This window comes from Diceros bicornis, chromosome 8 (genome assembly GCF_020826845.1).
Source record: "Diceros bicornis minor isolate mBicDic1 chromosome 8, mDicBic1.mat.cur, whole genome shotgun sequence".
NCBI classification, from domain to species: Eukaryota; Metazoa; Chordata; class Mammalia; order Perissodactyla; family Rhinocerotidae; genus Diceros; species Diceros bicornis.
The window spans coordinates 31,974,505-31,990,882 of record NC_080747.1 but is presented as its reverse complement, the minus strand read 5'-3'; the positions used below and the strand labels follow the sequence as shown (position 1 = coordinate 31,990,882).

The following is a 16,378-nucleotide window of genomic DNA, read 5'->3' as shown; positions in this document are numbered from 1 at the left end:
GCCTTAGGAGCAACTTAGAGATGACATTCAGTTATATGGCTATTACACTCATTGGGGTTGTGATGACCAGTGGTGATAAACAAGTTTAGTCTCTACTTTTCAAAATATAGCTCCAATTGGTCCAGAGTGATTCTTAGAATGAGTATCAACATTTCAAAATCTCTTTAATCTCCCTCCTGTGCCCTTTGGCCATTGTTGGTGCAAACAAGGGAAAAATGCCAACATTCAAATGCTTTTCAAAATTCCAGCATGTAACCAGAGCCATAAAAATTACAAAGTTTCTGGAATGGTGGTGTAACTGATGAGGATTTCAAACAGAAAAGGGAAGTGTGGTAGGTAGTATTGAGAGAGGGCCCCCATGCTTCTTGCCCCCTGGTGTACACACCCTGTGTAATCCCTCCCCTGTGAGTGTGGGCAGGATTGTGAATATGATAGGATTTCACTCCCATGACTAGGTTACGTTATATGGCAAGTGAGGGGATTTATCAGATGTACTTAAGGTCCTTGATCAGTTGAATTTGAGTTAATTAAAAGGGAGCTCAGGGCTGGCCCCGTGGCTTAGCGGTTAAGCGCGCGCGCTCCGCTACTGGGGGTCCGGGTTTGGATCCCGGGCGCGCACCGACGCACCGCTTCTCCGGCCATGCTGAGGCCATGTCCCACATACAGCAACTAGAAGGATGTGAAACTATGACATACAACTATCTACTGGTGCTTTGGGGAAAAAAAATAAATAAATAAAATTATAAAAAAAAAAAAAAAAAGGGTGATCACCCTGGATGGGCCTGAACAAATCAGGTGAGCCTTTAAAAGGGACTGGACCCTTCCTAGAGGGAGAGATTTGAAGCATGGGAGAGATTATTCTACTGGCTTTGAATAAGGACCTGCGGGCAGCCTCTAGGAGCTGAGAGTGATCCCTGGCCAATAACTAGCAAAAAGACAGGGGTGTCAGCCCTACAACTGCAAAGAATTGAATTCTGCCAATAACTTGAATAACCTTGAAAGATGATCCTGAATGTCTGATGAGAATGCAGCTAGCTGACACCTTGATTTTAGCCTGGTGAGTCACTAAGCAGAGAACGCAACTATTCCGTACCTGAACTCTTGCCTCACAGACACTGTGAGATAATCAGTGTATGTTGTTTTAAGCTCCTAAAATTGTGGTAACTTGTTACAAAGCAATAGAAACTAATATAAGAGGGTGTACTGAACTTCATTCTAACATTTTATGGGGCAATGTGCAAATGTCATATGATCTCACAGAAGCCATATTGCCACCAACCTTAAGAGGGAAAGTGGCAACAGTGACTGGCACAGTGATCATGCCGGTCCACGGGCAGTTATCTCTCTAGGCTCTTCTGGGTCAATTACTGCACAGAGCCAGCTGAGAACCACCAGAGGTCTTAAGTGGTTGTGACATTAACAAGATACAACATTTAACATCTTCACGGTGCCTTAGACACAGGGAAACTTCAAGAGCAACACCAAACACAAGCACAGGCTATAGATTAAGACATTGACTTTAGATCAAGTTAAAAAATGAGTGCCTACCAGTACGGGTGGGACCTGCCACAGAGATTACATCCTGCTTCCTAAGCAGTAAAGCCAGCATCACCTACTGGTTACACTTGAAGCAGGTAACAGAACCTAGAGGCCTTGGAGCACAGTCCACTGGACCAAGGCTGCACTAGGCTGTACATGTGCAAAGGTCAGATTACAACAGGACACCTAAGAAGATGCTAGATGGTAAATTCAATGGGCAAGCTGTCAGTTGGTAGATGGAAAACCTTTTAAGGGTGCAGCGAAGCCCAAAGTCCAATGAAGAGGCGCAGCTGCTGACTGATGAGAAACAGTAGCAAACAGACCAACCAGGGGCAGCGCAGTCACAGGCAGCTGTGCCTTTAAGTGTGCTCAAAAACACCCACAACTGCCACCCACAGGGCAGTTGATTTCTGTATTTACTGTGGAGGGAACTTATATTTAAAATATTAATGAGAAAATAAACCCCTCATCTATAACAGAATCTTCTAAAGCACTGAATTCATGATAAGCTAGGGCAGTTCTGGACACCCTTATAACTAAAAGCACCCAGAACACTTTACTGTTTTACGACATAAACCATGAGGAGAGCTGTATAGTTTTGTGACTATATTATTGACTTTTCCATGATTTATTTCGATCTCAAAAACTTTTAGACTCTACACTTCGAGGTTTTGGTTCAGGAAGCATGCCACTCCCACGTGCTGCCAGTGGCAAGACCTACTGCAGAACCACTAAAAGCTCAAACGTTTTCCTAGGAAGCAGGCTGCCTGCTGGTGCTTGTCCCCACTCTCAAACAAAACAGGCTCCTCTACTTTAATCTGGTTAATTCTGCCATCTGCATATGCAGTGTGCATGGCATACTTGGCCCCTCAATTAGCAACAGAAAAATCTGCTCTCCAGGCTGTCAGCAGAGAGGTCAACATTTATTTGACCACTATCTACTTCTGCCAGAGCTCTCATCACATGTCATAGACATGGAATGAGGCGACTGCAATGTATCCATTCTTCCAGGCAGTCTAAATGCTATCAAATTAGATGTCTGGTCCTTAAATTGTTTGTGATCATGGTCCAAAATTGGTCCGTGGCAAAAGACCTTCAGGCATTCCTATCCCTCCTGGCTTAAGAAGTAACAATGAATTGGACCAAGTCATGGCCTATCACAAGATCCTCATGGCTATGGACTATACCTTGAGAACACCTGAGTTAGATGATCTAAAAGCTAGGTTAACCGTGGCTTCCCCTGTCCTGATCCTCATCCTCCCCCTTCAAGATGAAATGCCGTTGCTAAATGACCTTAGACATGCTGACGGTATATCTTCAGTTTTCATGAAGAATGGATACAAGAAATGGTAACGTGAAGAATATTATGACAAACCTGCACTAATGAAGACATTGTCCATTATATTTGCTCTTTGTATAAGAGCCAATATAGAAAATTTCTTCAAAAATTTAATACCAGGAAAATAAATTTATCTAGTAAACTAAGTTTTGGTTTATCATTCAATGAAAAATAGATAATCTACTGGCAGCCAAGAAGCTCAGAGTTAAGGTCAATGCTCAACTGCAGTAACTCTATTAGCCTTGGTATATATATAATATACATCCTTCCTACCTCCATATATTTTTTTATTTGAATTTCAATGCCCTGCTGTTGAAGTGCCTTTTATTGAGATACCTAATCCCTTTAGGGAGCAGGTTAGTTGTACATTTTAAAACATTCAAGTGGCATGATAAGCACAAAGCTTTGAGAGTATACTATAAAAGTTCAAATCTTGTATTTTAAGAGGCAATATAATATAGCGGTTAAGAGCCATACAACTTGGTTCAAATCTCAACCCAGCTACCCCTGATTTTGGATAAGGTCTTAGCCTTTCTGTGATTCAGCTTCCCTATCTCTAAAAAGGAGAAAATAAGAGTACCTCTCTATAAAGTTATTTTGAGGAATAAATGTACTAACATACATGAAACACTTAGAACAGTAAGCACTAAAAATGAACTGCTCATATTATCTCATGGGCTAATGTTAAACTCTATCAGTACATGGTATAATCAAAATGTCACATCCTATTAGGCTTCTGAACTTTATCCATTCAAATGCAACACATAATGCTTACCTACTGTGGCAGATGCTGATGAGAGCAGAGATTTGCCCCAGGAGCCCCAGCCGGCCCATCCCCCTCCATGTGGAGGGGAATCCACAGCCTGTAGAAAAACAGATTAGCCACAAGGTCAGCAAGTCAGTTTATCCCTGAATGGAAAAACACCCATTGGTTTGAAACAAAAAGAAAGTTTAAAAAAAAATCATGAACAACCATATCTCACTAGCTTATAGTTTATAAGGGCCATAAAAGAATATACCAACCACATTTCAAGGTGTACTTTGGAACCAAATTGATTAGTAGTGGTGGTGTCTTCTGAGGGCTTGGCTTGAAGTGAGAAGAGAGTTTGATGGTAACCAAGACCCAAATCTCCCATTGTCTGGAAGATAGGGACCAGGTCTGTAGTGGGAAAAGATTCAGTACATTGGGGCACAAAGTGGTTTGAAAAAATTCAAAAATCAGGCAATTTTTACATAGCTAAACAAATGTTCTCTTCAAGGAAGAATTAACTTTCAAATCTCTGGAGTGGTAAGAGGGAGCTTTGGCATGGATGATGGGCAAGTGTCTAGAAAAGCATCAATAAGCTTGGAGATGGGTAGCAGCAACAGGTAGCCTTTTGAGGTAGACACCTTGAATGGTGTCTACTCCACTCATAATGACCCCCCTAAAACTATATCTCTCACTGTCCCTGGGTTCTGCGGATTCAACTTCTTTTGTGTAGGTATTTGGATTGGGACTGAGAGATTCTAGTTCAGCTTGAGCTGGTTGCTTGAATAGAAGATGAAAACTCAGGCAATGTAGGTTGACCCTATTCTGTTTACCATGCAGACTAAGAAGAGAAAGCACAGTGAACAGAATGAAGGAGATATGCTCAGAGAAGCCATTTAAATTCCTGATAGCTTCTCAGTCCCTGGTTTCTGCCCCTCTTCAAGGCCCTGCTGCATTCCTATCTTTACGTTCCATGAGATTCCTGCATAGTCAGTCAGCCTGTCTGTCTCTCTCTGTTTTTAAACGTTTTGTTCAGCAGCCTCAGAATCTAGAAGAGTACATGACATATAATAAGTGCTTAATAAATTTATTTGTTGAATAAATGACTGAAATTCATCTATTTTCTTAGGTGTGCAATAATTTCTGTTACTTGCAACCAATGAGCCCTGACTCAATTAGTGAAACCACAGCTTTCCCTTATAATCTAGGAATACATTCTAGACAATGAGGCAAGAATACATTAGGAGCTAAAGAATCACAGCTCTTTCACTCCAAAAAAAACAAAGAAAGAAGTTAAGGAGAAAGTGAAAAATTCCTACAGAGTTTGTAGATTCCATAACTTTTGACCCAAGGCTGGTCCGTCAGTCATTCCCAACTTCCTTCTCCCCACTGTCTTCCACCTTTGCAGATAAGGGTGGCCATGCGAAACAGTTTTGACCAGTGAAATATAAATGGGAAAGTTTTTGCTTTCGTGATAAATTATACAGGGAATCACAGAGTCACTGGTCCTAGCATTGCTGAGCTACTAAATCAATGTGAGTAGCTGCCTACCTCCATTCTTTCTATTAAGTGAGAAAAAAATAAGTTCCTGTTTTGTAAGCTGCTATATGTAGGATTTTATTTACTTGCACCCAAACGCATTCCTAACTGATTCACCTAGTAAATATCAAACACCATCCATCAGTGTAGACTACTGGTCAAGAGAAAAGGTTATGGAATAAATTGCTTGGGTTTGACTCCAGGTTCTGCCATTTTGGGCAACAAGTTTCAAGTCTTTTAAGCCATCATTTACTCATTACAAAATGTGAGGTATGGTAGTATAAGAATCATAAGTAAAAGAACCAATAACCTCATAGGGTTATTGTGAAAATTAAAAGAAATAATTCATATAAAGCTTTGAGCATAGTGCCTGGCACATACTAAATACTCCAGCACTGTTAACTAGTAATAATAATAATAAGAAACTACATTTTTCACACTGTGAAGCAAAAAGCTTTGAACGTTGGCTGACATTTTTTTCTGTCTGGAAACAATGAGAAGCTTGTTAACTTGAATGGAAATACTCATGATTCATGACTGTCTGCTTTCATTTTTGGTGTCTACATTGATTTACTTCACTTCGGCAATGGAAACCAGTGGCAATTTTATACCATCATGAAGACAGATGTAAGTTGGTGATTAATATCATTCTTTCACAGGAGAAATCACTTGCTATGTGATTAGGGAGAGTTAATACACTTAGAGGTGACAGCTTCTGACTCAAATTTACAATACTTAATATGATCTGACAGCTGGTAATTGACTAGCAAATGGAAATAAATGTTAAACGGGTCTAGAACTTTTTGCAGTATAAGTGACTATTTCAACTGCTTTATTAATAAATCTCCTTTGACATTGAGCTGTGACCTTGTGATCAGCTACGAAGGATACTTATTGTCAATGGCAAATACTCAAATGACTAAATGTGCACATTTAATATGAAAACCATATAAACCAAATGTTCAACATGAATTATAAATATATCTCATCTTGAGTATTGTCTCCACTTTAAATGACTTTAATGTGACACACTTATGAGACTATAAAGTAGGCAGCATGGATCTACTCAGATCTCCCATTATCAAACATGTTTATCTTAAAACTTTTTTCTCACCCTCACCCCACAGAACCCCCACCTCCTTTAACAGGCAGCTTCACATCCTAATGCACAGAGAAAACAGAGGCCACCAGATGAGAACTCTCTCAACTTCCTGCCCCCTCCCCATAAACTCTCAGAAGAATGATGTCATATTGTAACAGCAAGTCAGACTTGGCTTAATCAAGAGGGATATCCAAAACTCAACTGGAGATCATTTAAACATCTATAACTGTTGTGTGGTCCTAAGAATATGAAAGAATGTAAGATTCCATCAAGTTCAAAGTTCTTTAAACAGAAAAGACAGTTACATATCTGGTATTCCATTTAAAGGTCTTTATCATTAATTATAAAATACATTCATTTATTTTTGGCTATCAAATTCACAGGTATCATTAGATAGAAAAAATGTACGAATCTTAGAATTCCATTGATCAAAAGTCTTTAACATTTAGATGGAAATACAGGTACCTGTCTTAAAGATCAAAGATCAACCTAGTTGTCCTATTTCCTTGAGTAGATCAAGAATCAGGTACTATGCATAACTTGCATCTGGCGATGTGGGTGATGGGAGCTGTGAGACCAAACCTTTTTTAAGTTTTGTAACTTATGACACAGCTGCTCTAAAAAGGGGCTCAGTGTGACATTCAGGAGGATGTAAATTGCTCTGGATGCCTGCAGTTCTGTCAATCAAGATATTTGCTTGTAAATGGCCTCAGTTATTTCCAGGTTATTTTCTTCCTTGGTGAGTATGCATCATTCAACTCTGGGAAGATTTAAAATTAAATATAGAAAGGTTTAAAGCATCAAGGTCGTGTTATTAATATTTTTATGCATATTTGGTCTTTTCTGTACTATTAATGTTTAAAGAATTTGATTAGAGTGACAATTTTTGAAAACCAATTTAAAATGAATAATTGAATTATTAGACGTGATTTTAAGTTGAAATCTTCCTCAGTTTATGCATAGTATTATACCATCTAAGAGGTCGTTAGGTCCACTCTGTAAATTTAATTTAATAGATTTATAACAATTCTTAACTACTCAGCAACGTTTTGTTTAAGTAGATAAATGAGGAATAATATAATATTATTATTATAATATATTTTTATAAATATATAAATATTTATATATTTATATATATTTATATATAATATATATTTTATAAATTTATTTATATAAATTTATATATATATAAATTTATTTATATAAATATTTATAAAATATAAATATATATAAATATATAAATATATAATATATATTTATAATAATAATAAAAGAAAGGAAACAGAATATATTAAATTTATAGATGCAGTTTAAAAATATTCGAATGTGTTTAAGTTGGTAGAAAGGACCAAGCATTAATCAAAAGCCCCTTGAAAGTGACTGTTCAATTTTGCTAGACTTCTAAATAGAGTAAGGTCTGTGAGATGAATGTAAGCCTAAGAAGAACTGAACTTTTTAATTTGTAACCCTAATACATTGAACACTAATTATTTAAGCCAAATTAAAAATATGAGTAGTCCTTTTTAGGCACAAAACACACACTGGCCAGCACCAAAAACCCATCTAAACACAAATCTAACTTAACTGCATCCCCACTCACAATTACTCCCTTCCCTTCTGTCATTATGGAAGCCGTGTCTTCCTCTTAGTAGCAATTATCACCTCCATCTGAATTCCTCTGGGCCTAGGTAGGTTGGTTTTCCCTTCTCTCCTGGCTTTTCAACCTTTCTTCACTGGCTACTTTCCACATTTAATCATGCACACGATTCCTCCATCTGAAAACCAACAAATGAAAATCACAATGACAAAATGTTTCTTTCAAATTTGTCTGGTTTCTGCTCCACATCTTTCTTCTTCACCTCTTAAAAAAGGTGCCTACCTTCTCTACCCACCCCCAGTCACTCCTTCACCCACCACAGTAACTCTCCCATGGCCACTATTTCATGAAATCATTCTCATCAAGGTCACAATGGCTTCCTTGTTGCCAAAGCCATGAACTCATTTTACTTCTTGACCTCTCAGCAGCATCTGAAGCTTAACCACTTTTACATTCTTAAAATACTCTATTTCCACGGCTTCCATGCCCTATGTTCTGACTCTTACTTTCTTTGTCCATCTTGTAGTATTATGATTTAAGAAAGTTTCTACATGCTTATTGTGACACTGTAGGGGCTCCTCAGATTAAGCTACAATCCAAGTACTGTCAGCATTCCAAACAAATATGGATGGTCCAAGGTGGGCAGCTGGCATCCTAATCAGGAAAGTCATACTCCAGAGGCAGCTATAATAAGCACTTCTATTATCTGAATCTCTATTAACACCTGATGCTTTGTAATTAGCATACTGAATTGCAAAAATGGGTTTTAACTGGTAAACATGATGGATTGTTAATTAGCATTCTGAATATCTGAAAGGGGTTCTAGATGATGAAATTAAAGGTATTCAAGATTTTTAGATAGTTAAATATATTTTAGAGCCTCTTCCTACCTTTACATGAATAGGGTATAAGAAAGGATTTTGCCCTGTGCTAAATGATCTATCTGGTTCTGAACTCTGGGGAATTCTAGTTTCTTTTTTTACAAATTTTTATTTATTTATTTATTTATTTATTTATTTATTTATTTGTGAGGAACATTGGCCCTGAGCTAACATTTGTTGCCAATCTTCCTCTTTTTCTTTTTTTTTTTTTTGTGAGCAAGATCAGCCCTGAGCTAACATCTGATGCCAGTCCTCCTCTTTTTGCTGAGGAAGATTGGCCCTGGGCTAACATCTGTGCCCATCTTCCTCTACTTTATTTGGGACACCACCACAGCATGTCTTGACAAGCGGTGTGTCGGCACGCGCCCGGGATCCGAACATGCAAATCCCAGGCCGCCGAAGCAGAGCGTGTGGGCACTTAACCACTGTGCCACAGGGCTGGCCCCCTATCTTCCTCTTTTTACTGGAGGGAGATTGTCCCTGAGCTAATATCCGTGCCAATTTTCCTCTATTTTCTATGTGGGATGCCTCCACAGCATGGCTTGATGAGCGGTGTGTAAGTCCGCACCCGGGATCTGAATCTGTGAACCCTGGGCTGCTGAAGTGGAGGGTGTGAACTTAACCACTATGCCACCAGGCCAGCCCCTCTAGTTTCTTGATGCCAGCTATAAGGGAAGAAAACTCTGCCTCTAGAAATCTAGACCTTTTTCTTGAGAGAACCTCTCACTCAAGGTGGTGGTCAAAGCACCTAAAAGGACAGAACAATAGGACATTGTCAAGCTTACATGAGAAATCGTTCTCATGAACTGGTTTTAACCTTTTTATTAATTAATGTTTAATTTAGAAATGTCATGGGACTACATCAAACTAAAAAGCTTTTGCATAGCAAAAGAAACCATCAACAAAATGAAAAAACCTACCAATTGGGAGAAGATATTTGCAAATCATATATCTGATAAGGGGTTAATATCCAAAATATATAAAGAACTCATATAACTCAACAACAAAAAAACAAACAACCCAATTAAAAAATGGGCAGAGGAGCTAAACGTTTTTTCAAAGAAGATATACAGATGGCCAACAGGCACATAAAAAGATGTTTGACACCACTAATTATTAAGGAAATGCAAATTAAAACCACAATGAGATATCACCTCATGCCCATCAGAATGGCTATTATTAAAAAAACAAGAACTAATAAGTGTTGGAGAGGATGTGGAGAAAAGGGAACCCTCGTACACTGCTGGTGGGAATGTAAACTGGTGCAGCCACTATGGAAAACAGTGTGAAGATGCCTCAAAAAATTAAAAATAGAACTACCATATCATCCAGTTATTCCACTTCTGGGTATTTATCCAAAGAACATGAAAACACTAATTCAAAAAGATATATGCACCCCTATGTTCTTTGCAGCATTATTCACAATAGCCAAGACTTGGAAACAACCTAAGTACCCATCAATGGATGAATGGATAAAGAAGATGTGGTATATATATATAATGGAATACTACTCAGCCATAAAAAGATGAAGTCTTGCCATTTGCAACAACATGGATGGACCTTGAGGGTATTACGCTAAGCAAAATAGGTCAGGAGGAGAAAGCCAAATGCTGTATGATTTCACTCGTATGTGGAAGATAAAGACAACAACGGTAACAACAACAAACAAAACACACGGATACACAGAATAGATTGGTGGTTACCAGAGGGGAAGGGAGGTGAGGGAGGGCGAAAGGGGTAAAGGGGCACATGTGTACAGTGACGGATGGCAACTAGACTTTTGGTGGTGAACAAGATATAGGCTATACAGAAGTTGAAATATAATGATGTACACCTGAAATTTATATAATGTTATAAACCAATGTTACCTCAATAAAAATAAATAAATAAAAATAAAATAAAATAAATAAAAATGTCAATGTTGTACAATGTGATTTGAGATTTGATTTCATCTACAGAATATGATGGTGAGATTCTGGAGAGAAGCAGTAACTCTCATCATCTTAACTTCTTTGCTGGCTACCACAACCTATCAAAAAGAATCTAAGAGCTGTGCATGACCAAATAGGGTTAGAGACAGGAAATCTTCCAAGGTCGAGTCCTTGGGCTCTGTTCTTTATTTATATATAACACCTGGGCAATCTTACTCACTCCCGTTACTTAAATAACATCCAAGTACTGATGGCCTCTGAATCTCTCTCTCTCTCCCGAGCTCCAGACTATTATAACCAACTGCACACAAAATATCTTCACTTGGACGTCCCATGGCATGTTCAACACTGAACTCACCATCTTCTCAATCTCACCCAATCCCCCAACTAGCTCTTTCTGAGACCTAATATTAGTGGTTCCGAAACACTGGTCCACAGACTGACTGCAAGACTATCATCTGTGGAAACTTATTAAAAATACAGAGTCTTGGCTTCCACTGTGATCTTTTGAATAAGAATCTCTCAAGGTAGAGCCCAGGAATCTGAATTTTTACCAAGCTCCCCAGGTGATTCCAATATGCCACCAGATTTAGGAAGCACTGCTCAATACGGCCAAATGGCACCAGCATTCACGTGGTTGCCCAGACCAAAAAACTGGGTGCCATCATGTAGAGCAGGCTTAAAAAGGGAAATAAACAGAATTGGAACAAACTCTACTCACTCATTAAAGAGGCAAAAATTTGCCATCAGCATGTCTTGGCCTATGTTCTCTCTTCTTTGTCTCCCTCCACAGCAATTTTATGCCTCCTAAACATTCTGCTTTTCCTTTGCTGGGGAAAAAACTATCAAGTGGTAGTCTATGTTTTCCTTTGAGAGTACTTTTAGTGGTAACGTTGGAATTCTTTACCTTCTTCATAATTGGCTTTATACATTGGCATTGGATAATAGGGATGACATTTTTTTACTTTGGGTAACATTTCTTGGTTTTAAGAACTTAGAAAAATTTGATTTAGATTGGATCTTTTAGAGACCGATGGACTAGTATATAATAAAGTCCCACAAGATCTCTGGAAATAAATGTCACTCCTGACTAGCACCCAAGACCAACGTCTCTGAATTGAGGCTGAAGACTTCCCTGACTCTATAAGATGGATTAAGCACTCCTTCTAAGGCTTCCTTGTGCCTGTCCTGTCTAGCACCATACGACGTGCTATAATTGCTTTTATACAACACTGCCTTCCCCAGCTAGACTGTAGGCATCCCAAAGATAGCTGCATCACTCAGATTCCTGGGCATAACACACAGTGTCATGGGGCTGGCAGAGGCCTTAGAGAATCTAGTCCAACCTCCAGTGTTCAAGTGAGGCTGGGTACCGCCTCTCATGGATGTTGTAGAGCAGATTCCTGCAGGAAGCCTCAGCTCAATGGCTTCTGAGTCTGTACATCAGAATGGATGAGAAAGAGGAGTTCCAAAGACAGAGATAGCTTCTCTGAGGGCCTCAACTGTGAATGGTGTGATCCCTCTAAGCAGAAGTGCCAGCTGAGCAGCTGGCAGAACCACTGGCCCTAGGATCCCTCCTAGTCACACCACCCTACCTGCCAAGTTATGGCCGCCATGCTGACTGAGGCAAAGGTGAAGCTAATAATGCGGATTTTAGGAGACCCAGACCCAAAGTAACTATGTAGATGCAAACCACTTATAAAAAAATAGATACATTTAAGCACATTGTCACAAAATCTAATGTGTCCTAGAAGATATTGGTTTATACTTCCTCAAAGGCTATTCTGCCAGGTTTCTTTTTAAAGCAGGCACTTTCTCACAGAAACTTTTTTAAAGAGGTGATAAGATTCTTCTAGGCTCAGATACACCTGGAGTCAAATAGGCTTTTGAGCTTGGCTGTTTTCCTATCGGACCTGTCATTCCTTGGGGGACCTATGTTCAAGATCCAAACAGCCAACTTGTGAACGACCCTTGTTTTTTTTTCGAGGGAGGAGGAAGCTTGGCCCTGAGCTAACACCTGTTGCCAATCTTCCTTTTCTGCTTGAGGAAGAGTGGCCCTGAGCTAACATTTGTGCCCATCTTCCTTTATTTTGTATGTGGGTTGCCACCACAGCATGGCTGATGAGTGGTGTCGGTCCGCACCTGGGATCCAAACCTGTGAAGCCAGGCCACTAAAGTGGAGCATGCCAAACTTAACCACTATGCCACTGCACTGGGTTGGCCCTTTGTAAATGATCTTTTGATTCAAGATTTTGAATTTATTCTCTTCTGGGTCAACAGAAAAATATTTGTTTTCATCACCACAAAAGGACTTATAAGTGTCCAACAAAGGGCAATTAAATCAGAGCAAACCAAACAATGCTTAAGGATGAGGCGCAAAATTGACTTCTAATATTAACTTAAGATAAAAGGATAGGTTACCAAGAGAGACAGTAGAATCTCCTTTTCTGGTAATCCTTAAAGAGAGACTGAATTTGCACCTACTTAGAAGGGTTTAAATATGACCTGGCTGAAAGAGATATCCTCTCCCCTCAAGGCCCTTCCAGCCATATCAGCTTTCTGCCTTCTTAGAACAAATATACTCACAGGTACTCCTCCCACACCTTGGTTCTATCTGAGTTCCTGATGCAATGCCACACACATACATCCAGAGCCATGGTCCCAACTCTGGCCACTATTTGCACTTCCATCCAGATACTTGTGTGATGCTTCATTCTGAGGAAATGCTTACCTTTTCAAAGTCCTTGAAGGCTATGAGTGTAGTGCAGGGAGAGGAGAGGAGCATCTGTCTGCCAGCGGCTCTATCCCTGTAGCTTAAGGAGGTTTATAAAGTGCTTTCAAAGGCAGGATTCATTCGACTTGCTCAAAAAATTTAAAAAGGCAGATGTATAGGAGCATACTGACTTTTTATTGTGCTATCTTTATTAACAATCTTGTTATAATTATTAGAAGTCTGAAATTGGAAAGTATAATCTAAGCATCAGGAACATATATATTTTGAATTAGTGGAGTTTGTGTAGTTTCTTTAAGTCATCTGAGGTCAGAATGGTGTGGCTAAGATATTTTTCTTAATGTACAAAGATATTTATTAACAGTAGCATTTATAATAAAAATTGGGAACCAATGCTCCCACAATAGAAAGATAGCATGGAGAGAAAACAGGTTCCAGAGTCAGGTATATAGGCACAGGATATATTTTTATATATATATAAAATCTCCAATTGGTTCTCTGGGGAACCCAGACTAATACAGATCCTGGCATCAGTAATTTTTACAGCTCTCCCAATGGTTGAAAAGTTAAGCTAGGATTGAGAACCTCTGGTTTTGGAGTTCTTAATCCCTTAGAGGGTTCATGGAGGGCTTCAAAGGGTCTGTAAACTCTTGGGGCTCATAAACAAAATTTTGCATGTTTGTTTATATATCTGATCCAAACTCCCAGCTGGTCCTCAAATCCCCTCCATGACATCCCTGCAAAATGACTGTTTGCCTTTGTTTAAACATCTCCAATGATGGGAAACACCCTCTTCCCCAACGAAGCCCACCTCATCTTAAGCTAGTTCTAAGAGTCCCCTTGAGGAAACTGAGAAACAAGAAGCCTAATTTTGAATAAAAGAATCACAAAACACTAGTTAGAAGGATACCTGGTGGTCTTCATATGCAAATCCTTCATTTTATAGAGGAAAAAACTGAGGCGCAGAGAAATTAGATGTCTTGCCCAAACTAACAGAGTTAATGATAGATTGAAGGAAAAAAGCCCAGGCCCCTGGCTGCCTGTTTGGTGCCCTTCCCTACCGCATGCAGCAGAGTCCCTTCAAGGAGGTGATCTGTGGCAGCACACTTCAGGATAAGCAGGGCTGGGGCCTGGCTGAGGGAAGACCCCAATTCTCCCATCCCATACCATCATTCTGGAAGTCAGGATTGGAGGAGAGTGGCCTGCCTCCTTCTTTCATGCTGAGTGACTCCCCACCCCTACCAGTCCCCACATGGATGGAGGCGAAGATGCCAAGAAAACCCAGCTCGACAGTCATATTGATGTAGCACAAGGAACCAACTGAGAGACACTGGCCCAACTTAGCCCCCAGAAAAACAGGTGCAGGCACTGAAGGGAAGGAGCAGTGAACATGCTCTGCCTCTGATCCCCTGGAAGTGATGTGTGATGATAAAACAGTGATCTGAATGTTTAAGATCTCCATAATGGACTTATAAATATGCATTAAAATTTAAGTGATATTAAAGAAACATTGACGTTTAGGGTAAAATCGGGCTTATTAATAATTTGGACTCACGTTCAATATTACAATATCTTCTGTTCACTACTAAGTAGCTTAATAACTAACTGGGTTGCTTAATATCTCTGAGCCTAATTGCCTTGTCTACAAATAGAGGTTAATAATATCCAGCTTACAACCTCAAAGAACTGTTACATGGAATGACTTACATAAGATATAAAGTGGCTAGCAGAGTGCCTGGCACACAGGATGTGTCCAATAATTGGTGGTGGTTATTATTATAAATAACGCAATGACGAAAACGCAAATCTTATAATGACCAATCATCCTCATATACGCCTTTTCTAACCACACACCACGTTTTTAATGACAGAGTGATGTCATGGTATCTTCTGAACGCCCAATCCCCACTCACAGAGTTTGGCACAAATCTGTGCCTATGGTAGGTATCAGTAAGAAGTTAGGTCGAACTGAATCGAACGAAACACTCTTACCGGATTATTCTGTTCTTTCAGAGGTATTTCGGATCCGGATTCTGCCTCGAGGTTGACGGAGTCAATACATTTGGCAAGCACATCCTCAGTCACTTCTCCATTGAGGGGGGGCTCCATGGCACTGGTCTCTTTGGGCTGCTCAGGATGCCTAATGTCAGCAGTCTCTGCTCCTTGAATGGTTGCATCTTCATGCTCCTCTCCTCTGGGGTCAGCTGGTGTTGGCTCGTTTGAAATTGTAGCTGAATCACAGTGCACTTCTGCATCTTTGGGTAAAGAATCACTATTGGGCATCTCTGTAATTTCTGCTTTGTCTCCAGTGGCTAGGGTGTCACCAGCATTGTCAGACATTTTAATATCTGTCAACATGATTACAAACCGTTTATGCTTTCATCTGAATTATTAAACTTTAATTCAAAGCCCTGAATAATAAAATTAAATCTGGTAGGGGAAAACTTTTTCTACTAATAAGAAACTTCATGTAACCTCGGGGTAGGCTAAATCATGGTCCCCAAGGACATCCATGTTCCAATCCCTGGAACCTGTGAATGTTACCTTACATGGCAAAAGAGACTTTGCATATACGATTAAATTAAGGATCTTGAGATGGGGAGATTATCTTGGATTATCTGGGTAGGTCCTAAATGAAAGTGCAAGTGTCCTTATCAGAGAGAGGCGGAAGGAGATTTGACTACAAAGAGGAAACGGTGATGTGACGACAGAGGTAGATATTGGAGTGATATACTCTGAAGATGAAGGAGGGGGCCACCAGAAAAGGAATATGGGTGGCCACTAGAAGCTGAAAAAGTCAAGGAAACCATTCTCCCCTCAGAGACTCCAGAAGGAATCACCTACCACCAGCTTGACTTTAGCCAAAATGAAACTGATTTTGGACTTCTGACCACCAGAACTGTAAGAGAATAAATTTGTGTTGTTATAAGCCACTAAGTTTGTTGTAATTTGTTACAGCAGCAATAGGAAA

General features: G+C 39.6%; 1 protein-coding gene across 4 annotated transcripts in view; it reads right to left on the bottom strand.

Moving 5' to 3' along the window:
- Positions 1–16,378, bottom strand: part of FAM114A1 (family with sequence similarity 114 member A1) — a 69,629-nt gene that overhangs the window by 45,526 nt on the left and 7,725 nt on the right. For 3 of the 4 annotated variants that reach the window (XM_058546887.1, XM_058546890.1, XM_058546889.1), the window contains exons 2-3: positions 15,400–15,755; positions 3,654–3,741 (exon numbers count right to left, since the gene is read on the bottom strand). In XM_058546887.1, coding sequence (XP_058402870.1) covers positions 3,654–3,741; positions 15,400–15,747 — 436 coding nt within the window. In that variant the 5' untranslated portion in view covers positions 15,748–15,755. Of the gene's footprint in view, positions 1–3,653; positions 3,742–15,399; positions 15,756–16,251; positions 16,309–16,378 lie in introns of those variants that run through there. The other variant, XM_058546888.1, reaches the window with a different exon arrangement.